This window comes from Falco peregrinus, chromosome 5 (genome assembly GCF_023634155.1).
Source record: "Falco peregrinus isolate bFalPer1 chromosome 5, bFalPer1.pri, whole genome shotgun sequence".
Classification (NCBI taxonomy): domain Eukaryota; kingdom Metazoa; phylum Chordata; class Aves; order Falconiformes; family Falconidae; genus Falco; species Falco peregrinus.
In genome coordinates, this window is record NC_073725.1 from 16,593,307 (window position 1) to 16,619,536 (window position 26,230).

The following is a 26,230-nucleotide window of genomic DNA, read 5'->3' on the forward strand; positions in this document are numbered from 1 at the left end:
GATTATAAGAACAATCTTTGCTAGGCCAGCTTGCTTCTGGAATTAATACATTTATTTCGACATGTGGCTTTTTATGAGTTCTGACTATTTACCCCTTTGAAATATATAAAAGCCTACAGATTGCAGTAACCATATATTTCTGATTATTATCTTGTTAAATATGGCCTTTTCATGGTAGTGATGACTTTCCATATGCAAATTCCAGCTTTCTGAAATAATGAGCCAACTTGAAGAGCTGCTAAGTAATGACAAAAATAGCAAGCTGTGATTATTGCTTAATAGGAAAGTCAGTGAAAGAGTAATTTCAAACCGAATTGATAAAGCAGATGAGAGTATTCAGTATGAAAGGAGAACAGATCTGTAAAAGGCTGGATTACATCATTGATCTTCTTCTCTCCCCAACATCTCTGGGTTGGGGAATCCAACCCTACAAAGCTATTCTTCGTATTTAGGCTTGCTGCCTCTAGAGATCTTGCAGAATTCTGTTCAGGAAGGTGTTGGACTCTGTCCTGATGATGAGAATCAAAAAAATCAAACTTGGCTAAACGGTACCCCAACTTCACCAGCTGCTGTAAGCTCAGGAGAGCTGAGCTTTCAGTCGAGCTGAGAGGTGTGCCAAGGGTCTGAATCGGGCTGAGTGGCTTTTGAAGGGTTGATTGGGAATTGAAATAGCTCTTTCACATTGTGGATTAGTCATCTCCAAATGACAGCATGCACGCAACAAGTCTCTTGTCAGATGTTCTGACATCGCTCGTTGACACCTGTCCTTGTTACAGAACTGAGGGAATGTTGATCACTCGTCTTCTCCCCTGAGTCTTTTAGCTTTCTGTTGTTGTTCTCCATTAGGATAACCTAAAACAGCACATCTACAGGAACAATCTGTTCCAAGCTGGCTTCTTGCTGAGTCAGACTCAGCAGGCCCAGGAAATGGCGTTATTCAATCAAATTAGACTTTATTAGCATGTTAATCCAGTCCAGTGAATACTCTATGCAAGGCTGATTCTGTCCTAATTAAAAAACAAAAATGGCTTTTTTAAAAAAAGAAAGTTGCAGCTCTTCAGGCTCAGACCTATCAATTTCCTGCTATTTTCCAAAAAAATTCAACACATAACATACATCTTATGCTGTGGAAGTTCTTGGCTCTGTGGAAGGTCTTAGAAGGAGCCTTTGGACCCGTTTTGCTCCTGCAATGTTCCAGAGAGCCTTAGGGGTGCTCCTGTTGCTTTTCCTACTGTGGGCTGCACTCTGCTGTCCCACCCCTGCTGTCCTCTGGTGCTTTCATTGGTGTGTGTTGGGGAGACACCAGGTATCATGTACCAGAGGACACAAAGCAGTGAGAGCCCGGGGGGAACAGTAAGCAGGAGCTCAGAGCAGGTTCAGTGCTCCCAGCTGGCTGCACCCCACAGCCGGGCATGGCCCATTGCCTCACATTGCTGAGGATTTAACCAGACTGGCAATGAAAGCATTTCACCATCTCTGCTGGAGTCCAGGCCTCCTAACTTCATGAAAATAATCTCATGTACCAGAGCAGAAAAACGGCCTTTTCGGTGTTTTGCTAGTACCTGAATGGTCCGCAGTCAAAGGAGGGCGGCAGGGACATGATGGTGTAAGCCACAGGCAGGAGGCTGAGGAACAGGATCAACAGCAAAAGTCCCATGTAAAAATTATTAGACTTGGATGCTTTGAAGACGCGCTCATGAGGGACATTGCTACTCATTACAGCCCAGCACTGAAAATACATGGAGGTTAATAAGCGCAGAACGTTTATACCCACGAGCCCTGGTGCATAGAAGGATCCCATCCTGAAAAGGAAAAGAGAAGGACAGGTGCTATTTTTTGACAGGCTGGAAGTTTTTTTTATTTTCAGAACAAGGAAAACAAGTGTTCACGTGGTGTCAAGTTTGCTCTCAAATGAAGTCTTAGTGGGCTGGCTTGTGCTGCCCACGTGCTCCCAGAGGAGAAGCTGCCTGCATCCGTGTTAAGGCACAATAACCATGTGCTGAGGACCAGTGAGGTCTCAGGCCCCTCAGCGGTTGCAAAGAAAGATTTTCAGTTTGTTACAATAATTGCTTGGAGATAGCTTGGAAAATTTCAGGTGAATGTAACCAGCAGGGAGAGATCCCCTTAAATCTGTGGAGTAGTAGTAGGGGAACAGGCAGAAATTTTCAAACCACGGCAAGAGAAGCCTTGCTCCCAGAGGAGAGGTGAGGGTGCTTTGTGCTTGCCCATTGCCCCTGGTGCTGCACAGCAGGGCAGAGCAGCTCCTGTTCGCCCTCCCTTGGGGTGGTTTTGGGAGGTGTCTCTCCTGCCCAGCTGCCTCCAGCTGGCTTCGTGCCCACCCTTGCATTGACGTGTAAGCTCATGGTGCCCCCAGAACCCTTTCTGATTTTTTTTCCCCAGTACATGGATCATTTTAATACATTTTTATCACTGGAAAAAAAATAACCTTATAGAAGTGAGGGTGCTGCAGGGTTTACACGACTGGTTTCTGTTTCAGTCATGCCACTGCTACTCCTCTCGGACACGTAAGCTGGCACTTTTACCTTTCCACTTTTACAGTCAAGCACAGAAAGCCAAACAATGAGAAACCAAAATCCAAAGGTTATTCTAGCTGGCTTGGAAGCTTTCTAACTCCACTGGCAGGTTTTCTAAATAATGCAAAAAGCAAACAAAGAAAAAAGGAAATATCTTACCAAATCATTCCCTGGTTGAAGACCAAACCCAAAACATTGCCGCTAATGTCAAACTCTGCATAGGATGGCTGCATGGGGAAAGAAAGGAGAGTGTGTTGTTGCTAGAGGTACCTGCTGTTTGCTGCTGGGTGTAGGGATACTTATTTACAGCTGGTGGGAAGTGGTTCCTGGGAGGGCTCCCGCTGCATGCATACTGCTTGAATGACCAGCAGCAGTGTGGTGAATGCAAAATCGGAGCTACTGTGCTTTGGACTGCTGCTTCTCTCTTGGCTTGCTGAAAATTGGAAAGATATATGGAGGTGCTTAGAGTTGCTCTGTGTTTATCTCTCCCTGCTAATATAAAGCCAGCTGTGAGCAAAGGAGCTGTGGCACGGGACTAGATTTTACACTCCAGCTGGTGTATCTGGCTGTGGACTTACAGTTACAGCCTGGTGAAATATTAAATTTTTAAACAGTGATAATGATGAGCTGGAGAGTGAATGCTATGTCAGGTGTATGTCAGGTGTCCCCAGGTCTTGCAGCAGCAGGCTGCTGAAGAATGGAAACAGAGGGCAAAGGGAGAGAAGTATGACGGGATGTATGGCCTCGTAGGTATCTCATGGCATTTGGCTCAGTGCTAGCCAGTAGTGAAAATACTGCTTTATGTGGAGCAACCTCTCTGGTGTGGGTGCTAATGGTGGTAAATCCAGAACAGGCTGGTCTAATCTATTGACAGTATTTGCTGTTTTATAAATTACTATTCTGTCAGATTTGCCTATGATGAAGCTACTGTTTCTTCTACATATATCTGCTTTTGTGGGCACAAAACTCAGGTGACGTTTGGCAGATTAAACTGTGTGTAAATTTTTTCTTCTACATGTTCTGAAATTTATTTTTTTTTACTGCAATGCAGAAAACGTGGTTCTAAGAAATGATGGGTGATGATCTTGAATGATTGAAATGTCCTGTGCAGTATGTCTGGTTTCCACACAATTTGTGTGTACTTAATACTGTCATCAGTTCATAAAGTTGAGGTTTAAGATGTTTGTCTTGCATGATGAAAACTCAAAAGGACCTCAGTCAGTCTTGCTTAGCTGGCTGCTCACAGTTTTGGGAAAGGATGAGTGCAAGTATTGTTTTCTTTGTTCTTTTGATTCCGGTCCATTTCTACTTCAAACCTTTAACTAGGGGTTAACATCGGCTCCTTTTCCCCATGAAAATAAAAACAACTTTCAATGTTTGCTATCCTCTGCCTTGAGTACTTCTGTGTGAGAATGCTGGATTAAACAAGAGACTTATTCACTATGTACATTAGAAAAACACATGCACGATTGTGCTGGTGCCTGTGGCTAGGCTGGGTTAGATGGCCATTATCAAACCATATTTCACTTATTTTCCATTCCTGGGCCAGGGGGAAAAAAACCCAAACCCTACTTGAGCACCAGTGGAGCAATACACATAGCACCAGGAATAATACAGAAGTCTCCCAAAGATGTAGGAGAAAAAGAGGACGGAAGCCCATGGTGCTGCTTCTTTCTGTGTGTACCATGGGAGTCACTTGGCATGAATGGAGGGTTTTGCCTCTGCCAGATCACAGAGTGCCAATCTTCTAGTGCTGCCCATATTATGGGCTGCAAATCAACACTACTACTTAGCCCCAATAAATAAGCGCCTCGCTTTGCTCCCTCTGCTAACAGTCCAACCCAGGGAGCTCAAAGGCCTACCTGCTGGAGCATGTTAGTCTGGTCATCCCTTGACAGATGCTGAATGGGGTTTGTTTCTCAGTGCAAAATTGCCTCACAGCCTGCCTGGGCTGATGGCATATGCCAGGGAAAAGGAGAGAGAGAAGTGCAGAATAAGCCCTAAAGCAGCTTTTTAAGAATGTCACTGAGAGGTGGAGGATGGCTGGATGGATGTACAGGAAATATTTTGGGGGTTTTTGTTGAGTGGGGTTTTTTTGGTTGGTTTTTTTTTTTTTTTAATACACTGAGGAGTGTCTGCAGGACAGAAGAGTCTTCCAGTTATTTGTACAATGGAGATATTAAGAATGAAGAAAACCCCATATGATATTTCTAAAGGTTGATTTGAGGAAAGCATCTTAAAAAAATAAATAAATCAAAGATGACTAACAAAGTGAGAGGAGGACATGGCCAGGAGAAGGAAACCAGAAGCTTCAACAAGACCATGATTGTGAGCACATGCAATGGGAGCAAATTCACGCCGCTTGGCTGCCAGGTGGGTCCTCCGAGCTCCGAAATCCCTCAGCCACACTGGGAAACATCCTCTGCCTCCCCCAGAAGAAATAGAGAGTTCCACAAGCAGCAAAATGCCTGTTGTGCTCCAACTCCCTGTGCTTGGCCAGGCCCCTGTAGATACCTGCAAAGCTTCCTCTTTGCTCTTCTCCAGACCGCTCCTGGAAACCCCAGTATGACAGCTAGGCAGCTCGTGCACTGCTATTGATTGTAATCTTGCAAGATATCTCCATATGGCTCTGTCTGAATCCACCTGTTTTTGTCACTCCTTACATGGAACAATAGACTTTTTTCATTATTTTCTTCTGGATTCGTGCGGCTCCAGTACTGGCTGTTTTGGTAATATAGCCTTCATGAACAGCAGAGAGCCCGGCGCTGTTGTGTGTTAGGCGTACACGAGAGGGGAAGGAGCTGCTCCTTGCTCCACTGCAGCAGGAGTAACACCAGCTTCTAGCATCGATCAGAGGACAGTGCTGTGAGTAACACAGGCTGCTGCCTGTGCAGTGGGCAACGAACAGGAAGGTCTGGGGCTTTGAGAAGAGGTACAGAGCGGCCCAAAGTTTTGGGGTTATAACAACTGAATGAACATCAGATTAATTTTTTTAACTCAACTTCATATTTTAAAATCCTAAGGTGGGAGAGAGAACTACTTTTTTTGTGGGTTTCGTTCTGAGATGGAACAGATTGATCCAGAGAAGTGATGCAGAGACTACCTACACCAATTAAATAATCAGATAAGATTGGAGGACCACTGGAAGCATTCAAAACCAATTTATAACATTGAACAAATGGCCATAAATTACTTCTATCTGCTCAGCTATAAGATGCTGACTTACAAATCCAGCCTCTAGGTCCCAGCACCAACAGTAATTCACAAATCTGACGAAGCAAGCTCGGATGAAATCGCCCACCAGGATGGTTATGTAGGTCACCAGGATATCAGACACAGTAAGCCTTACGAACTCCTGCAATTTAAAACAAGGAAAAAAAATTAGTTCCTACAATTTCATTAGCGCATTCAGGACGGTATTTTTTGTAAAGCCATTCATCTTTATATGACAGTAATCTACTTCAGAAAAGCATGCCATGAGCAAACTCCCTGCCTGTTTTCAAACGTTCGGCGGTGCCTAAGCCTTACTCTGTGCTTGGGAGCCACGAGCTCTGTTGCAGCCATTAGCCTTGATAGTTGCTGCTAGTGTTATTGACTGCACTGTACATTGTGGCAGCGCATAAAACAGGAGCAGAATGTCAATGCTGCCATAGTGCTGGTTGTGAAACATATGTACACCGAGGGTTATTTTGACTGTACATAGGCCTGCTATAGGGCTCAGTTACGTAAACTTCACCTGGACTTCTGAGGAAATTGCTCAGTTTTAAACCAGAGCTGTGAGGAAGTGTAGAGAGGGCAGATGTGTAAGACAAGAAGGGTAAAATGGCAAGCAGCAGTGAGATTTGTAGGACAGAGATAGCTGGTGCCCTAAGGGTTCAAAGGAAAAGCCACAAGAAAATGTTTAAAAGTCTGAGGGGAAAACCCAAGGATCTGGAGGATGACAGCTCAGCTGCACTGAGGATCAACCCCTTCCAAGGAGCGATGGTGGCTGGTCTTTCCCCACTTGGCAGAAGACTACTTGTCTAGTGAAGACCCATTGGGTGTACACAGCGATGCATAGCCTCGTAGTGTGGTAAAACCTGGCTATTTATATCAGCCAATAAATAATTGCTTTTACTTTTTAAGTTGTGCATAATCTGGCTGCAGAACTTCTTGGTGCAATGTGAAGGTTGTAGGGTGGATTTGTGAGGTGAAACTCTGAGGACTTGAAGGTCACCCTGCATGCATTTCAGAGGGGTTATCTTTGCCTAATTTTGCTCTTGGTCCCCTGGCCTCATGATGCTTTAGAGGTTGGGATGTGTCAGGAGTTCCCTTGAAGTATGTTCTCTGGCTGGGTTTTTCTCATGCTCCAAAGCTGCTCTGCAATGCAAGCTGAAGTGCAGCAATAAGTGGAGAAGACAGGTTTGCTTCAAAGGTACAACTGTGATCTGAATGAAACCATGATGCAGGTATGGCTGCAGCCTGCCTGGCCCTTTGTGCTCTTCATGGCAAGTGGCACGGAGCTGTGCATGCCCTGGGCATTTCCAGCTGGAGTTCTCACCACCATGTCTTGAGAACTGTGCTCAAAAACTTACACTGCCTTGGTGCTGCTATGTGAGAGATGGGAAAGGAGATGTCACTTGTGAGGAAAAAAATTAATCCTGGAAATGCTAAAAACATCAACAGAAACACCCACCCCAAACCAGCTGAGAGATTGACTACATGAGTTCCTTACGATGCCAACGGTTGTCTCCCAGCAGGGTCCCCTGGGCACATCTGCGGGATCAAGGAGAGGTGGGGCGGCAGTGCTGCCGTTCCCCATGGACGAGTTGTGGTGGCCAAGCAGCGTCCAGTGCGTGATGTTCCTCACCACATCCTCTTCAGCCAGCTGAAACAAAGAGACCCACACCCCCAGCTGAAAACATCAGGAAACAGGGGTTTCAGAGGACGTGTTTGGAGAAACCCAAGGTGGTGGATTCCCCTCTCTTCCCTACCAGTTGCCACCCATCATATAAACATCTGCTGGCAACAGCACAGAAGCTCCTTCCATTTCGCCAGAAGCAGGAGAGCAGCAACCCTTCCAGAACAAAAGCAGATGGGGGCACTATGTGTTTTGGGGAGCTAGCAGCCGGCTCCCTGCACGTGGAGCAGCCCAAGATCCTCCAAGACTGCTGTGTGCAGAGGGAGCCTCCACCCGCTCCTCCTTCCTCACTTTGTAATTTTTCAGGGCAGAGCAAACCACCCCAATTCCTCCAATTCTCCTCAGCTTAAAACGGAGTCATTTTTTCTGAGGATCAGTTAGACATTTATCCTTTCCTGCAGTTATCTGCCTGCAACACGCTACCAGGATAATGTTAAAGAGGGGAGGGCAGGAGAAGAGGATTATAAACTATATCCTCGAGGGCTGTGTTAATAGAAATTGAAAATGGTGTCAGACGGAGAAAAAAATCGAATTACCCTAATGTGCCATGATTATAGGAGACAATAACCACTCTTTTTTCAGGACTGTAAAGAGAAGCCGGACACTCCTTGGAAACCCCTCTGGTCAGTGAGTCTCCCAGGGGCGCTGCAGCTGATGCTCTAGAGGACTGGGGACCGGGGAGCGCCTGCTGCAAAGGGGGTTATTGTCCCTTCTGGCTGTGGGGACAGGCTGTGCTCACCCTTGGCTCTGCAAAATGCTAGTAAATGGGGCTTTTGGGCTCAGCTCTTACTTTTTCCTTCACGTCATCCATCAAGGCCAACAAAAATGTATAGAGGTTCCCAAGGAAAAGCGCGAAGATCCGCCCCAGCTGCCATTTCAGCCCAATGCGGGGATGGTAATTTTCTAGTGCAGCAATGGTTTCAAACAACGGAGGGCAAAACATCCCCAGCAAGGACATCACAATTTCAACCTGCCACGTAAGGAAAACGAGATTACTGCTAACAGTAACAACAGCCACTATCTTACTTTGAGCAGAGCAGGGGCTGCCAGCAACTGGTTGGAGATTTCTGAAGCATTTATAAAGGGGAGGGAGCCAAAGCGAGCTCAGCTTCTGGTTTTGCTTAGTGTGCAGGCAGCACCGCATCAGACTTCAGGGCCAGGCTGCACAGCTTGCTCTTGCAGGAGCACTTTTGCTGTTATCTCAAAGGGATGAGCTCTGAAGAATTTGTTCCCTGTCAGTACAGACTCATGAATATTTAGGTTCTTCAAGACCCTCCTAATACTGCTTACATCAGCTCTGGGGTTCTTATTTTAGTTTTGGAAGCTTGTGCGCATAAAGATAATTAGTCGATGCTAATGTTTATTTTCCACATTCAGCACTTTGCTTTTGCAATAGGCAGTGAAGGATTTGAATGGAAGTACATCAACGACTTAGTTTTGCAGCTCAAGAAAATAAGTCTTAGTAATATTTTTGTTCCTCTCGATGGTGCGAGATGCTAAGTTGTACTGTGGTCAATGAGGTTGTTGGCAAGTCAGTGTTTGCTCAGGCGTGACTTGCAGGCTCTACGGCTTTTTACAGCTCTGCAGTGCCTGTTGGCCTGAAGGCAGCTGTGTCTGTGCAGCTGCTGGCAGGGTCTGACTCACAGGTCTCTTTTTGGTGTGCTTTTCTTTCCAGGAGAGGAAACGGTACCCAGAAATGTGTATATTCAGATCTCAAGATACCACCAGAGAAGTCTCAGACATTAAACTTTTTTTTGTAAATAGAATTTTTTTTCTTTGGGAAAAGTTCACTGAAATAAATCAAAGGATTGTGAGACAGTGCCATCTTGCTAATGTTTTCTGAGGGAATTATGAAAACGCATGGTTTTGAATTTAATTTGGCTTTGATATATAAATAAATGATAATGTATTATATATTATAACTAAACCTTTCCACAGGTTGCAGCAATTTTATTTTTTTTTTTTTGGTGAAGATCTTTCAAGATTTGAACTTCTCATTCCAAAATCAGACACAGAAAAATTTTGACAACTGAAATTTTTCTGCGGATTCTAAAGTCTTTTTCCTCTAACTCAAGATAGATGATAAAATTCTGAGTTTAGCGTTATGTCTGTTCATGGACATTTTTAACACCCAGAGAGCGTCCTCACACAACAGAGCTTGTAAGTGTTAATATGCTACTCGAGGTAGATTCTTTAGAAAATGGTCAGTGTTGTATGTGCTGAAGACCCATTGACTTATATGGTGATTTATTATAAGACTATTTTCCCCCTTCTGCAGGAACGGTTAATTTGCCCTGAAAGCTCTCAATAAGACCAATGTGCTTCCCAGCTAAAACAAGTACAAAGGTACTTAAGGGGGACTTTTGGGCTCTGGTAGGGGATCCTGCTGCCTTGGGTGCTGTACTCAAGCTGTGGCAACAATTAGCTGATCTCCAAAGCAAATTATCACAACAGAAAATTGGAAGCAAAGTTCCCTTACCTCATTTCTTTCATACCACCCAACATTTTGCATTTTGGAAAACGTCTGGGAGCGTTTCACCACGAAATAAATGAGGTAGCCGCTCCCACACAAACAACATATGATGAGGACGTTGGCCAAAACCCGCAGGAACCTCCTCAGGTGGATGTTCTCATCCTTGTTGCTTTCTTGCTCATCCACGATAGACTCCTGAAAAAACAGGGGTGCTCCCAGAACTGGAGTGAGTATCTCACAGCATGGAGCCTAAGGCAACATCTGATGGTTTTCCATCCTATGAAATGCAATCCCATGCTGTTCTGGCTATATTGAGCTCGGTAATTTGTGTTAAGTTCAAACTAAGCTTCATACAGGCATCCCAGTTTGACTGAAAGACATCAAGTGGCAAACAGCTTGCCACGTCCCCAGGGAATGTGGTGGGGAATCACACTCTGAAATGAAACAAACGTTTTTCAAATCCTAAAAAGGAGGTTAGGGTGACCCAGGGCACGGGAGCTGGAGCTGCCATGGATCAGTGCCATGCCCTGTTTGTATGGAGAGATGCTGAACAGGTACCCAGGTTTCCCCTTAAACCTCTGCCGTGGCAGGCCCTGGGAGCATCCCCAGAAGCAGAGAGAGACATGCCTGTTAGAGTTACCTTGAAGCTGGTGGTGATGGATGCGAACTTGTTGTCCGCTGTCTCTGGGTTGCCTATGAGGTAGTCCCAGCTGGTGAACATCTTCCAGCTGAAAATGAAGTTCTCATCGTCCCCATCTGCTGTACTTTCATTGGCGTTGCGTGCCATCCTGCGTAAGGATGTGTGCGGTGACAGGGTCAGACAGTGTTTCACTGAGCCACCACGTTTCCTCCAGCTTTGCAAAGCAGCACCAGTGGCTTGGGATTGCTGGCAGGTAAGGAAGGAGCGGGGTGACCATTCTTAGGGTTTGGGTGTAACTGTCTAACACGTGCCATCGGGCTTCAAGTTTAAGGAGAACTGAACTGTTAAATGGGGTCTTCAGGGATATACAGGTCTTGTATTAAAAACTGTAATGTAGAAAAAAACTAGCATATGTGATTAAAGAGGTTAAGGATTGGTTCCACCAGCCAATCCATGAAGAAAGTCTATTTACAGTACTTCTGTATCCTAGGCTACAGTATATGGTTATGGCTACCTTTAGTTAGTTAAATTTATTCAGAAACCACTGGTGCTGTCCAATACACCTGCTGCAACACAAAGTTTTAGTGAGACTTTGGTAGATGCACAATGCTGGAGCCAAAGAGCTTGCAGCAAGTCATGCAGGGAGAGAAAGAGGATTATTCTTGTTAATCAGCATGGGAGCAGATATGGCTTCTGCTGTTGCCTCTCTACTATTTGATCCCTGAAATCCTTCTGTAACTCCCACTAGAGTACCTAGTACCAGTCCCTCAAGGAAAGCAAGACAACAGATGCTGCAATTTCATGGCAAATGTACAGCAAATCCCCATATCCCACCCCAGCCAAAGGCTCAAAAGGCTCTTTCTGCTGCACACCAATAGGGCCTGTTTCAGCAGTGATACAAATCCATGGGCTTATCCTTTCTTGTAAAGGAAGGAGAACCTTTGCATGGTATGTCCTCCAGGCAGAGACAGGTGGTTTTATTTTTCTTTCATTTTTGGCTTTGCAGAGACTGTCTCAGCAGCAAGAAGTGCCTCTGCTGCATCCTCGGTGCCCTGGGGCTGCTGCGGGGGCCTCACCAGTGCTTGGGGACAGTGCACCAGGAGCACAGAGGCTGGGCCCCCGCTTTAAAACTCCACTGATTGGTTTAGGGACACATCAAAACCAGTCTGGTGGCGTCTGGCTCTTTTCCATACCCCTCGCACAATCTGTGTGACTCACATTGGTTTTCAGGACTGGTTTTTTTTTGCAATGAAAGGATCCTTTGAAGTTTACTGTAAGTAAACTCCTCCGTCGTGTACAAAATCCACCTGTTTCATGGCGCTTTAGTAATGTTGGTGGAAAGGTTAAAGCAATCCGGAGAGGAGGAGGAGGAAGAAGAGGGATGGAGAAGGAGATGGGAGGGTTCAAAATAATGCTTGTGAGCAGATGGCTAAGGCAGGGGGCTGCCCAGGTCCCCCAGCCGGCCAGAGCCAGGGGTGGTGGGTGCTGAAGCCCCATGCATGAACACAGCAGGCACGCAGCCCCTCTCACCTCATGCTCCCCCGTCATCTAGCCAAAGCCCAGCTGCAAGGCACAGCTGGGTGGATTTTGCAGACAGAGCAATGCCAGCTGTACTTACGATCTTATAACAACCATCAGGCTGTAGCCAAATACGCTGATCCCAACCATGAAATACGCCATCGGTAGCCTGTATTTTAACCAGCCAATTGTTCGCTGGTTGTTGTAGTAGCCATAAAAGAGTGCTGAGTATTTGATATAGCCCTGGAGGAAAAGCAAAAGCAAACCTTTGCGTAAGCTGTGCAGCTTTTCTTCTGCAGGAAAGAAGTTTCTGGTCAAAACTGGAGATTTAAAACAAGGAAAAAAAAGTTAGAGGAATTTTTAGTGTCTTATTTTCATCTGCTTGATGCCCTGTCACCTTTGAGATCCATCCTCCTAAGATGTTATACTCTGAGGAGAGGGGAGAAGAGGGACAGCACGTCAGAGGATACTGGCTCAAAACTGAAATGTAGTTTTTATCCATCACTGTTTCATTCCTCCCAGAAAAAAACCCTCATTGCTCTTTGTGACTGTAGCCCACCTGCTTCTCTAAGCCAGTATCAAACACTCAGATCTTGTACAAATGCTGTAGCAAAGGAGTTTCCCACCATGATACAAAACTTTTCCTTTCAGCTAGGAGGCAGCTGATGCTCGGTACCCTGCAGATTATTTCCTTTTACTGGCTACCACCAGCAGAGCAAATGTAACTAAAGACTAAAATCAAAGCATTTTACTTTCCTGTGGAAAGCAGAGCTTCGATGCAGTATCAACCATGTTGTCTCAAGGAGATTTATTTTTTTGCTGTACAAACTGTTGGACATCCAATGAGTGTGCAGATCTCCTAATCTGCATTAGCAATTTCTCCCTGTTTTACTGTTTTATCTCGTTCAAGTTGATGTGTGTCAGTGCGTATGGTTCTTCTCTATTTTTTTGCCTGTCATCTTTCAGCCCATAAGTTAAAGAGCAGTTAAACAGTCTGGCCATGATAGTTGAGCAAGCTCCCCTCTGATCAAGCCTTTGGGAAGACCCATACTGAGACATAACTTGGAGCTCATGTCAGAGGCTGTGTAATGGATCTTGTGTACAGTCATTGAATAATTTACATGGGAAGGACCTCTGGAGGTCACCTAGTCAAACCCGCTGCTCAAAGTAGAGCCAATTTCAAAATTAAGTGCTGTGGCTCAGGGCCACATCCATCTGACTTTTGAAGATCTCCAAGGATGAAGATCCCACAACCTTTCTAGGCCTCTCTTCCAGTGTTTGACCACCTTCATTTAATCAATTAGACTAAGCTCCCCCAAAGCACTAGGTCCTTCATTCCTAACCTAACATAAAGCTTCGGCATCCCTTGGTGCCACATGAGCTGCACGTTTACCTGCACGGAGTGCAGTGCTGCAGGCACAGGACAGCTCTGGGGGTGTTTCTGGCAGCGCTGCTGAGCCGCTCGCGGAGAGGCAGCAAGCCTGGGACTGGCACACCGCAGCACGGCTGCGGGGGCTCATAGAGAGTTATGTCTAACGTGTGCTGGGCAGGTGTGATGAAAAGAGCCACGTAAAATATAGTGTTCCCGGAAGGCACCAGTGAAGTTTTTTTTTTTTTCCTTAGGTTGTAATCCCAAACCTTTGTCTTGATTCATCAAATGGTGGGGGCTGAAAAATGAGTTCCTCTGCTCACATCATCCAGTATGTTCTTTAAACTCCTTTTGTGAGACGTGGCGTCTGGTGTCCAGGTGAGATTTATTCCTTTCTACTCCTCTAGAAATCTATGATGTGACCTCCTTGCTGTCAAAGCATACATTTCCCCAGCTTCTCTTTCTTGCGATGTATTTTTCAGGATCACAGTACTGACTGCGTTTTATGCCCACTCTGAAATATGTTTCCCTGCTGCACCTCTCCTGTGGAGCGCGCTGAAATAAGTGTCTATTCATTTCCAAAGGGCAAGCCTCTGGGAAGGGCTTCATTTGACATCTTCTGGCTGCAGGTCATATAGGTGTACATTAATGCCCTATAGCTACAGATTGCTCCTCAAGCTTGTGTGATTGCTCCCTGGTGTCAAGCAGCCAGGGAGTGGGTGTGGGATGGGGGCCTGTGTGGCAGAGGGGTTCAGAGGATCAAGGCCTTGGTGACAGCAGGGGAATGCAGACGCATGTACCAAGCCACAGGCAGGACACTGGCAGGCCATGGTAGCCAGCCTTTCATGCAATGGTACAGCCTTATTCCAGAGCGTATGTCCTTACTAGTATGTATATAGTTTATGGTCTCCCAGATAAAATCAGCAGCTGCAGTTCAGCAACAGTCCTGCAGGGTTATTTTTTGTTTGTTTTGGGTCTTATTTGGTTGTGGGAGTTATTTTTGGTTGTTTTTGTTTGTTTGTTTGTTTGTTTGTTTTTCTGGATGAATGAGTTTAAATGCTGCTGCTCGTATTTTACAGCATGCTGCTCAAATGAGCTTTTCATTCAGTGCAACGTTATTCAAAATGTTACTAATTCACCTCTGAATTTTGGGTTCTGGCAAGTGGGTGAAAGTGCTGGGAGAGCAACAGCTGAAAGGATCCTTGGCAGAAAATGGGTAGTGGATGAATGTCTGGCCCTGTCAAGTTCCTGGACACACCAGTATTTGAAACTTAATAAATTAATTTAAATAGTCTGGCTTACATTAGTTACTGAGAGGAGGGGGTTAGCTAAGGAAACGATGATGGTATTTATTACAGAAGGATGGGGTCCCATGCTTGTAATATGTGGCCCAGCATCAACAAACATTTAAAAAACATTTTCAGATCCCAAGTATTAGCCACAGCAGAATGTCACCACCCCCTGCACATATATTTTTCTTTTTTGTGTCATCCCCTAAGAACGCTTAATTGCTTTGGCCTAAATCTTCAAAGGCAAAGAGTAACTGGGGTGGGGTGTGAGCTGGGCTGCAGCCAGGCACTGGCAGGCTGCTGGAAACCTGGGCTTTCCCTTTGGGTGCAAGTCCTAAACTTTGGTTCCAGCTTCAGGCTCATACTGGTATTTCAGGGCACCGGGGATGCGGGGAGCAGTCCCCTTCCCAAGGTTATGAGCAGCTTCAGTGGTACGGCAGGTGCTCCCTGCCCATGAGAGGACCTACAGCTCGAAGTCACCTTCTGGCTGCCTGGTCAGGAGCAGCTCCCACGCCTGACCTGTGTGCTGGCTGCTGTTCTGGTTGGGAGTAAAATGGCTCTTGTGCATAAACAATACTTTGGGTTTTTTTCAGAATAAAATTCTATATTATGAATGCGCGATGATGATCTAAATTTCTATAGATTGTTCTAGATACATTTAAAATACAGCAGAAATGTATTTATTGGGTGTTTTTTCCTCTGAAAAAGGAGCTTTTTTTGCCTGACTTCATGAGGCAACTATGTGAATGTCATTTAAGTGACATTGGGGGGCAGTTTACATAGTCACCTGCTTCTACTAATGCTCGTAGAAAAAAATAGCGTTGGCTTCTTGCGCTTCATGAATAAAAATACTGTGTAGGTGAAAGGACATGGGGCTCCTAAATTGGCTTTAACTTTCTGCAGTGTGGAACTGTATAATTCCACTGGCCTTAGTGGATTTTACTTTGCCCTGTTCCACCTCAGTGACTGTATACAGACCTGTTTCAGGTGGTGTTAGCCAGCTGTGTTGGGATGTGATCTGTCCCCTTTGGAATAAAAGTGCATCTCCTTTGATCCTGCACACCTGAGAAATATATGTCTGTATGTGTTTGTGTGTACGCACATGTGACAGACCATCCAGCACATTTATATATGTAAGTGGTTCAAATCCATATGCAGGTGCCTGCATGAGCACATGCTATTTTGGCCATAAATCTCTGGAGATCCACAAAGATTTTGTGGCAGCAGGTGTCATCATCTTCTGGAAGAAATAGGTGCATTGCTGGTTTATCTTGGAATAAATTCATCCCTGTAGTGCCACTAAATTCTGAAGGGTTTTAGGAGGTATTCAACTGATCTCTTATGATAAATGCTCCTGTGCTTACCTCAAAATCCCAAAGAACTGAAAAATCCATAGCTGTTGCTTGTTCAGCCCGGGGTACAGTTTTCCTTGGCATGCTCCCATATGGCATTCCCATCAGGACCTGGTGAACATTAATAATAGTGATGCATATATAGTATAACACATTTTACAGTGTTTTGCAGTTTGTTTTTTTCTTAATGAGTCCCTTTTGGTTTGCTTTTGGTTGGTTTTCCTTTTTCTTGATTTTAATATATATTTTATTCCTCAATACCAGACCAGCAGTTTAAAATATTTAGAATTAACTTCACCCAAATAACCAGAGGATTTCTCTTTCCCTGGTAACATCCATTGCACAGGAAATATTTTCCAAGGAACTGTATCCCTCAATGAACAGCTCCAGTTTAAATGTCCTTAGTTTAGCAAGAAGTTCTTTGCTTGAACTTCATGGGTCTAATGCAATAAAGGGATTAGTTTTATCTATTTATGCAGGACTCCTCCTTCGAGAGAAGTCAAGAGCACTGGGTTGATCTTGCAGTATATTTTGTATTATATAGTCTTGAATTGAAAAATGATCTCAAGGTGAGGTGAAGAGCAGTTAGGTTTGAGCAAAAAACATATGGCAAGATGATGCAAAGACCAGTTTTCATGGCACAGCCTCTCCTGATAGCACCACCCAAAGCAGGTCTTGCAGCAAGTCCAATGGCTATTGAAGTCCAAAGAATGTCCAGGGCTATGGAGAGTTAATAATATATTTACAAGCAGAGTCTGACTGGTGCCTATACCAAAATATCTCATTAGTATTCATAGCCTACAAAGGTCCTAGCATATAATCTATCACTTATTTTTTAGGGCTATCTAATTAATTTCAAAATCATTTATGAACTAAATGTTTATTGCCTCGCTATTCTCCATATTGTAACAGCTCAGTAGGCAATGAGTAACAGTATGCATACTTTAAAGACGAAAGCTGTTTAGTCTTCTACCATATGCATAGTTCCATACAAAATACATTTGTATTGTTCAGTGCTAATGGTTATGTCTCTTCACCCTGGGAGGAAACAGAGCTTTCACTTTCCATAGTATGAGCAACCACATTAAGGAGAACAAAAGCATAGTCCTCAGGAGAGACTCTGTGCTGCATTTTTGCTCCATAAAAATCTGCATTGAACAGAACAGATGCCACTGTCTGCAGATTGCACAGCCTTTAAAGACTGCACTGAGTAATTTAGCTGGGGCTGTAATGGCTACATTAAAAAATTCTTCAATAAACATTCATATAAAGTTGGCTATGAGATCCTTTCCATTCTCCAAGAACAGCGAGAAATAGAAAAACTAAAAATAAAACTGTTCCTTGTGAATCATCGGAATTAGCGGTACAGAAAAGAGATATTTCCCAAACAAATGTTAGTTGGCAAAGTGCTCGGAAATCGTTCTTTCCCTCCACAGCTTCTCCTGGGGGGCTGTGCCCCTCAGAGGGCTCAGGAGCAGGGAGTCCTTAATCACCTGCTGAGCACACCCTTTCTCTTATGGCTTTTACGGACCTGAGCTTGTGCCTAGGATTCATAGGCCATGTTTTTCACTTCAGTCAAAATGTAAAACTAGCCTTAAATTAGCTTTTTGAACTCCTGTTTTAGCTGCTGGGTTGGCAGGAGCTTTGATAGCATTTTAGGTATCCTGATTTCAATCTGACTTTTGCTCCTGTGTCAGTAACAGTCTTGTAAGTTGTTCTTTGTAAATTATTGTCCTTATACATTTCATTTTTCTAAAGCACTGTTTGTGCTATGAATTCCATGTCCATGTAAAGCAACGGGTGAGATATTACAGAAAGCAGAATTAAGCATTTACCTCTGGAATTATAACTAGTCCAAATATTAACCCAAAAAGGACAAGATTCACTCCATACATCCACCGCAGAAATATGAAGTAGGAAGCGACTGAGGAGCCAAAGTGACCTTAAACCAGAAGACACTTCATCGTTAGGAGTTTAGAAAGGTTAAACTGTTCCCAGCAAGATCTGCACCCCTTTACCCTCAGGACTTCCCAGCGTGTTGCCCCAGAGCTTCCCAAGAGTCCCCACCGCTGATGTAGACAGCAAAGCCCAGAGCTGTCCACCGTGCGTGCTCCTCGTTTGGCTCCGGTGCCAGGGGTGAGTGGGGACTGGGGACCAGGGGGCTGGAGCGTTTTTTGGATGAAGGCAAAGCTGTCTTATAAAACAGCTGCCACTGCACAGCAACTTCCACTTACTCTCCACTTCTTTTATCTTCATCTCCCAGGGTATGCACTGGGTTTTAAAATTGTCAAAGTCCCTCTTAAACTTCACCCATTTCTGAAACAAGACAACATGGCAGTGAGCAGAGAGGTGCAAAAAGATTGTTTCACCTGCACAGTTTCTAACACCAGGGCTTCGTGGCATTGCTACGCGGGGGTGTAAAGTCCCAAGCAGAAGCTCTGGTCTGATCTTTTGGACTGTTTCAGAAACTGCCTCCAATCCAAAATCCCTCCTCCCCAAATTGTTCACCTTTATTATCTGAGTTTTAACCTTCCCAGGCTTTTGGAAAGGTGCAGTTGTGCTAGGGGTTTACCGTATTATATAAGGGTGGAAAATTCAGACCTAACTCTGGATTGAAAGAATTGATGTGTAACCAACTCTATTTAAAACAAAAAAAGGCTTTGATAAAATACTGAGCTTGAATCCTTCCTCATCAAATCGGTGCCTAATTTCCCATTGATTTCATCCTCTCAGGCCTGGCTCCCTTTTTCACTTCTCAATATAATCTCCATGACAACATGCAACTTGGCTACCAACTTCAGTCTTAAACGCAGTCATCATTCTCCCTGTTATCTCCTCATTACTGGGAAAGATGACATTTCACAGGAGTCCATGGGGCAGTGCAAAGGTTCAGCATGGCCCCTCTCCCCTTGAGGGGCACCTTGTCTCGCTGATCAAGGTTTTGGAGGTTGCAACCAGAAAGACGTGGTTTTCCCTGCTCCTGCAAACCCTCCCTTGCTTCAGGGATGGTCACAGTAAGATTCAAGGCGGGAGGGGGGAATTTTCTCCTGTTCTTTCTGTAATATTCATAGGTTTGAAGCTGGCTAGTATTTTTTGGAATGTGGACAGGAAGTTTTATTCTGATTTCCTGGTGTCTCTTTTGCCAAATACAGGTTAATAAACTCTACCAAAGATGTGCTGAATACATAACTAGGCACCCGAGCTTTCCCCTGGCATCTTTGTAGCACTTACCTTTGCCATCATCATCTTATATGCGTACAACTTCTTGCCCTTCCCTTTTCCCAGAGCTCCTTCAAACTTCTCTACAAAAGCTTGTGCCTCCCTAATTGGAAAATAAACAAGCAGGTTATTGAAACAGCAAAGAGGTCTAGCTTTTTCACCTCTGCCTGCACCAGTGGGAAAGCAGCTGTGCTCGTGTGGAAGTGGGGGCTTGGTCTCTCTCCACACCCTGTGCTGCACCTGGGGTTCTGGGTACTGTCTGCTGGTGGTGTTGCTGTGCCATGTAGAGCTTATGTGCCCACCTGGGGCTAGTAACAGGTCCCCAAGCACTCATGTTCATGCAGAGATGTGCCCCACAACTTGTTCCACACTTCTTCCTGGATGTGACCAAGACCCGGCCTGTTCCTCTCACTCCAGAGCCCTCCCACCCCAGCATGCCTGCTATAATTTCTCTCTCCTAGTGCATCGGCCAAGGAGAAATGACATTGTCTAGTGAAGCAAACTCCAAAAGGATGCAGAATTTCCCTCCATGAACACCTCCTAGGATAAATATCAGAGATGTGCAATTGGCCCAACAGGATAATCTCAGTGCCAGAGAAAGGAGTGTACGCTAGGCAGGAGTACAATCAAGCCGCAAATTCAAATTAGTTTTAGAATAGAATTTCTAATGGAATACAGAGAAAAGAACCTAGGTAGATGCTGTTAGAGTATGTTGAGTTTGTGAATAAAATTTCATTGTATATTGGTGTTGCTAATACATTGTGAGAAAAGATGAAATTTCAGGAGTTGGGAAGTCTTTTGCAATCCTAAACCTGTGGGAAAGATGGACTTGACTTGGTAGAAATAGTTGGCTAGTTCAGCCTGTAACTGTGGGAAAATCACCTGTGAGTTTATTTGCAAACCTGAAGTGAGATTTCTAAGTCCTGAACATACTATTCACTCTCTTTGTGTTTCACATTTCTCATCTGCTCGGTGGGGCTAATCATTTCTTCTCTCAGGGCTGAGCTTGTGCAGCCAGATTAACTAATGAATGTACAGCACTTGGAGCCTTTCCGGAGACCCCTGAACAAGAATGCAACAATTTTGTTTAGGTTCATTAGCAGGTGGTAATGTTTGCCATGGTTCAGGAATAAGATTAAAGGGTGGAGGTATGTTATAAAACATGATCCTAGGCAGAATTTTAGCCAGGATCCTACACCAAAGGGAAAATGTGTCAGAAATAATACTGCTTTGCTTTTTTTGTTGTTGTTTCCTCCCTTTTCTTTTCTTGCAGAACTTTGGACTTTTAGGGTCATAAGATTTTATTTGTAATGAGCTCAGGTTCGTAGCATGCCTGTGAGATAGAAAAGCTGCTCTAATACAGTTTCCCTGTGTAGATCTTTACCCAGACTTTTTTAGAAATAATTGGCAGTGTTCAAGGCTCCTGATTTTAATGGACAATGGAGCAGGTCTTGGCCTTCAAGGTGTAAAAGAGAGAAGATGAAACACACAGGCCTTCACAGCCTGGTCACTGCAACTCTGAGCAGCTCCTTGGCAAACATGGAGAGGGGCGTCACACCTCCCCCAGGGGCTGTACATGCCTTGCAATGCTATTTTGAAAGCTTTCCTGGTAGAAGGGAGTTTCAGGGGATTTTTAACCAATAGAGCCAGGATCTGAATCATTGCTTCAACATGGGAATAGTTTGTTATGAGCCATTCCCTGCTGACCTGTGGATTTTGATTTCCTTGGTCTGCCCTGCCCTGCTGCCCCCGTTGCTCTGCACTAAGGGGTCTCTGCAGCCGCCTGAGTTCTTCCCACATTCAGCATGGGCTGGGTGGCAGTATTATCTTTGCTCCATAAACCTCTGCAAATAATACAGCATTTTTTCCAAGCAGCCCCATGTCAGGAGTGCGAAGTAACATGGCACTTTGCTGCTCTGATTTCTGTTTGACAATGGGCATTAATAAGCAAACCAGGCACAGAGTTTGCTTTAACAAGTAGCCTGACAGTAGCGAGTCATTTGGTTTTAAATACAAGGGTAGGATGACCTGGCCATGGATATCAGTTGAACAGATTTGCACTTTGTCCGTTCTTTGGTTACAGAGGCTGAAAATCAAATTCCTCATTTTAACTCTGATAATTTAAACCCAGACAGGCTGACCAGGCTCTGCCGGTCACTTATGATGGGACTGGGGTGTTACAGTAGCAGCAGCAGACATGCAATTTCTAGGAAAGGTAGTGCGCATCCGGCCATCAGAGAGGACCCAGGGGTGTGGGTTCCTGGTGTCATGGGTTACCTGAGCACCGAGAGCTTCTTCACCATTCTCCAGGGCTTGTTCCTCATGGTGGAAATCAGTTTTTTCTTTTGCTCCACCTGCTCCATCAGCATTGCAAGCTCTTCCTCTGACAGTGACTCCTCGTCAGATGAGTTGGAAGAAGCAGAAGAAGTACTGGGAGAGACACAAAATGAAGGGCACAAAATAGAAAAACTGGCAAGAGTTAGAGGGAAGGTCTTGCTTGGGGTGGGCACAGTGCTGGTGGGCCCCAGGGATCCCACACTGATGTGAGCATAGTGCCTCACTACCCCCCGGCTTGGTGTGATGCCAGCACGGCCCCTTTGCACTCAGGGCAAGGCTGCTTCCAGCCAGGATAATGAAGAGGCAATTGCACTCCACCATAACTTGCCCAGCACTGTGCTTTGGACCATGCTTCAGCTACAGTAGCATCGCTTAGGGGTACAGCTGGCTCTGGAGAAATGTTTTTCACACCTTCAGAAGGAAATGGAAGATATGGAGAGAAGCAGGGGGCTGGGACAAGCAAGATTTGGAAGAGGAAGAGACTTGAAAACATAAGAGATCCATATTAACCTAAATGTTTCCATAGACCAACTAAACAAATGTGCCCAGATCTAAGTCGCTCAAGCCGTCTTGTTTAAGAGTGCTTCTCTGCCCCTGGCTGTAGGTTTTAGGACTCCACTGCGTGCACGGATCTGATCCTGGTTGAGAAAAGGTAATGACAGAAGACTTTGGAAGCAGTTTGGTTGTGTGGCATTTTACACTACTGTTTCCCACTGTTGTATCTCTTTTGGGAGAGCAATAGTTTATTCACAGTCTATTGGTTTTGTAGTTCTGACTCATACACCACTGGCACATCTGCTACCCCTGCCAGTCTGACATAAGGCACCACACTCAGGGATTGTTTAATTACCTGTTTTTCCTGTCTGTCTTCTGTTTGTTCTCCCCCGCCTTTCCTTTCTTGTTTGTTTTCTTTACTTTGTTTGCTGACTCCTTTTGATCTTTGGTAGGAGCCTTTTTGCCTGTCTCTCTTGGCTGAATTCCTTTCTCTCCCACCTTTTTTCCGTCACTATTATTTCTTTCGTAGTTTTTTCTCCTAGAGGCTCTGTTTTGTTCACTACAACTGTCTTCCTCTTTGCTCTCATCTTCTTCTTTGTCATTCTCTTGCTTTTTCCTTTCAAGTCTGCTTGCTCTGCCGGTTTTCCTGAGGGGCCGTTTCTTAGGTGTCTTGTCCTTTACTTCATCTTCTGTAAGGGATAAAAAACAAGTACTTTGGGAAATCCATGGCAGCAAAATAAGGATTCATCAGAGAAGTGCAGGCAGCCAGGATGCCTGATACAAACCCTAGCGATGTCACTGAGCAGATGTTTGTTAACCTGGAGGGGCTTTGTGTTATGCCCTGTCCAAGAATCGCATCCAACTCTTCAGTTCTGCAACTCCAATTTAATATAGTATGCCTCGTTTTAGCACATCAGTGACCTCTATGTGACCATAAGAAAACTGGAAATTAGTTACAAATGCAGAAGTCTATCCATCACAGAGCACAGACAGATACCTTGCCAACCTGTAACCACACCAGAGCAATGGAAACAGAAATTGCAGTTGGTTATACAGCATGTAGTTTACTTGTTGGTGCAATGTCCTTGAAAGATGTTTCATTTTCAAGGCTGGGAATGGAGGTCCTTTATTTATATAGAGAAAAGGTACAGCTTAGGCAGCACCCGGTTTTGTTTCTCTGATTTTTCTTTTATATGGTAAAGTCTGTATGCAGAGGAGACAAAACCCAGATAGTCTCTGATTCATGTTTCATTCTTACTGGCATTGCAATCCAAAATAATCTTTTGTTCAGAAGTCAGAACTGCTTCCAGTTTGAAGGATTGAAATGAAGCGTGATTTAGTTGCAGAATATTATGGAAAGGGGAAAAAAACATTCAAAAAACCCCAAGCGTCTCCATCCCATTTATGACTAAGTACATTAAAATCAAAAGTAAGTTTTCCAGAGTCTTTCGGCTTCCAATTATCCAAAATTTGTGGCTGATGAAAATAAAGTGTTCAAACAAAAAATGTATAACTTTGGCATTGATTTTTTTCCCCCAGGGTTGGAAAAATTGCAATGGAAGAAGGACATTTTACTAGAATGGGATCCAGAGTGAAAAATGAGCAGCCTAAAAGGTGAGGAAAATAGAAGAAAAAGAATTTGAGTATCTGTATTTTTCTTTTGGTGAAAAGTTAGAAATCAGTAACAAGCAAATAGTTTTTGCTTGCTAGTGGTAAAAAAATAGTGGGTGGTGGTTGTCACACTTGTCACTGGGAATGAGAAGGAGCTTTCAACTCATTTCTCAGGAGGCATTAGGTAGGTTTCAGTTACTATTTAATGGTCCTACTCAGCTGAATTTCAGTTAGTGATCTAGGTCAAAGTACCGCCTACCCTCTTTGGGAAAATGTTCATTTTGGGCAGCTAGCTATCATGGTTTTCGTTTGCAAGCTATCAAATGTTAGGTTAAATGTGGAGCATTCATTTGTTACTTTTATCTTATTGCCTTGTTTGCCTGCATGGAAAAGGTGGATATGATTTACAAAAAAAAATCCCTGTCATTTTCTAATTACTTTTTCACATTTGATGGATCATACAGACACAGTTGTGCATAATTTTTGCAGTAGCATCTACATTCATATCATATGATCTTATCTTTATTTATTTAGTGTTACAATTCTACTCCCAGTTAATTCTCTTGTTTATTATGCATACAGGGTTAAAGCTGTTTTTAATCCCGTCACTGGTTCTTCCTGATTTTCCTCAAAGCCATCAGTCTGCCTCCAATCAATTTTCATTTTTATCTTCTCATGGCCATGATTAGTCAAGGCATCAGTGTGTTATGGTCTAAGCATTACAGCGAGGGCAAGCAGGACCTCGGCGTGGTCCAAAGCGGTCTCAGCCCCACATAGGGTGGTGTTTTACTGCAGTGCCCGGTTTACTAGAGATGAGTGCCAAGGGACGTGGGCTCTGACAGCCTCCTACTCTTGAAGCGTGGATGAAAGGGGACAGACTGCTTAAGAATGGTTGTTTATATATCACTATTGTAAGTCAAACCTCAAGGGAAAAATCCGTTTGCTTAAGAGTATCTCAGGAAACGGTTCCTGTTGTAGAGCAAGTCACAAGCCAGAGAGAAAAAAGAAAAGGCATCACCTCTTGTATTTCAAACAAGACCACATTTTTTAATCTCTACATTACCTTCACTCTCTGCGTCACTTTCGACTTGTCCATCAATCTCTATTCCAGCTGCAAGACAAAGAACAAAGAGTAATTGCATTTGTTACTGGGATTTACACATGTGATGCTTTACACAGCTAGCCCTTAAGTGCCAGCTGAGCTTGGCAGAACATCACTTATTGATCATACATTATATTCTTTTCCTACAGCGATGCTCTTACTATTTACTTTAGTTTGGCAGACGGACAAAATTTCCCTGCACGAGCAAACTGAAATTGCATGATCCTTGAGAGATGCAAAATGGTGTGCTTGGGAAGTCCAAGACATTTTGTCAAGTATTTGGCAGCATCCAAACTGGAAGGATCTCATAGTGATACCAACCATCTTCCATGATGACCTGTAAAGCACATTTCTTTTTCTTCCCCATGACAGCCTCCCGTCTTTTGCACAGACACTGTAGCTGCTATGCTGCACATGCACGCCCCAGTCATACACAGGTTACTCTCTCTTCCAGTGCCCATGTGCTTGTCTCCTTGGCATTGCAGACAGATGGGTACATCCAGCTGCCGGTGACCTCTTGCTTGTGAGCCATGTGGACAGGGGAGGGCAGAGAGGGGTGGGAGAGGCAGGGAAGGCTCGGGCTCTGCCTCAGCCCACCCAAACACTTTCCCTTTTGCTCCCTTCTCCCCGTGAAAAAAGCACCTGTCGGCATTACATTGCATTTCATTATTTAAACATGAAGGAAAGCCCTTTGGTGGATACTTGGTGGTATCGTATGAAACACAGACACAAGTCACGTCTGGTTCTGACATAAGCATGTGGCTGGAGGTTTTGAAAGGATCAATTTTCTTAATGCCATATTCTTTACTGACCTGCGTCAATCTGTGTAACCCTGTTACTCATTCTCCTGCGCCTTATTAAACCTCTCAGTTGGTGCCCCTTGGGACACAGCTGTGGGTCGCTTTTTGTCCTCCATAACTGTCCTTTGTAGGGGACTCCTAAGCTAATAGATGCAGCAAGGAGTCAAGACACTGGGATCTCTCTTTCCTTTGCTCCTCTGTTCTGTGTGACCTTTGCATACTCATTGCACTTACTGGTAAAATAGGATAGATTTTCCTTCTAGGTGCTCTGAGGCTTAATTAATTAATGTGAGACCCTCATTCGGAAGGTCCTTTAGTACCACAAAGTATTGGATTGCACACTGCAACTTGCAGTCTTTCAGTAGGCCAAGAATAGGTTTGTCTGAGCAATCTCCGGTGTAAAACCTGCAGCATCTGCCCCAGCTGTAGCTTCCTGGGACGGGCAGTGCATCCCCAGTACAGGGTTTCTCCTACAGCATACAGACTGCTCAGGAAGGGTCTCCCAAGAAAAAAGCTTACCCCTACACTGGCTCTGGAATCTGCTGTGGACCCCTGGCTTGTGCAGGTGTCCCTTGGGGGACCTGGTGTGGT

The 26,230-nt window shown here is 44.5% G+C and overlaps 1 protein-coding gene across 1 annotated transcript in view; it reads right to left on the minus strand.

Moving 5' to 3' along the window:
- The window catches only part of TMC2 (transmembrane channel like 2), a 34,757-nt gene extending 9,357 nt beyond the window's left edge, over positions 1-25,400 (minus strand). Inside the window, exons 1-16 of the mRNA XM_027793645.2 lie at positions 25,161-25,400; positions 24,801-24,848; positions 22,482-22,815; positions 21,572-21,724; positions 19,307-19,397; positions 18,310-18,391; positions 17,911-18,017; positions 16,088-16,186; positions 12,166-12,308; positions 10,548-10,695; positions 9,914-10,102; positions 8,225-8,404; positions 7,249-7,401; positions 5,761-5,889; positions 2,694-2,761; positions 1,563-1,802 (exon numbers count right to left, since the gene is read on the minus strand). Of these exons, the coding sequence (XP_027649446.1) occupies positions 1,563-1,802; positions 2,694-2,761; positions 5,761-5,889; positions 7,249-7,401; positions 8,225-8,404; positions 9,914-10,102; positions 10,548-10,695; positions 12,166-12,308; positions 16,088-16,186; positions 17,911-18,017; positions 18,310-18,391; positions 19,307-19,397; positions 21,572-21,724; positions 22,482-22,815; positions 24,801-24,848; positions 25,161-25,206 (2,210 nt within the window). The 5' untranslated portion in view covers positions 25,207-25,400. The remainder of the gene's footprint in view (positions 1-1,562; positions 1,803-2,693; positions 2,762-5,760; positions 5,890-7,248; positions 7,402-8,224; positions 8,405-9,913; positions 10,103-10,547; positions 10,696-12,165; positions 12,309-16,087; positions 16,187-17,910; positions 18,018-18,309; positions 18,392-19,306; positions 19,398-21,571; positions 21,725-22,481; positions 22,816-24,800; positions 24,849-25,160) is intronic.
- Between the last annotated feature and the right edge of the window lie 830 nt (positions 25,401-26,230).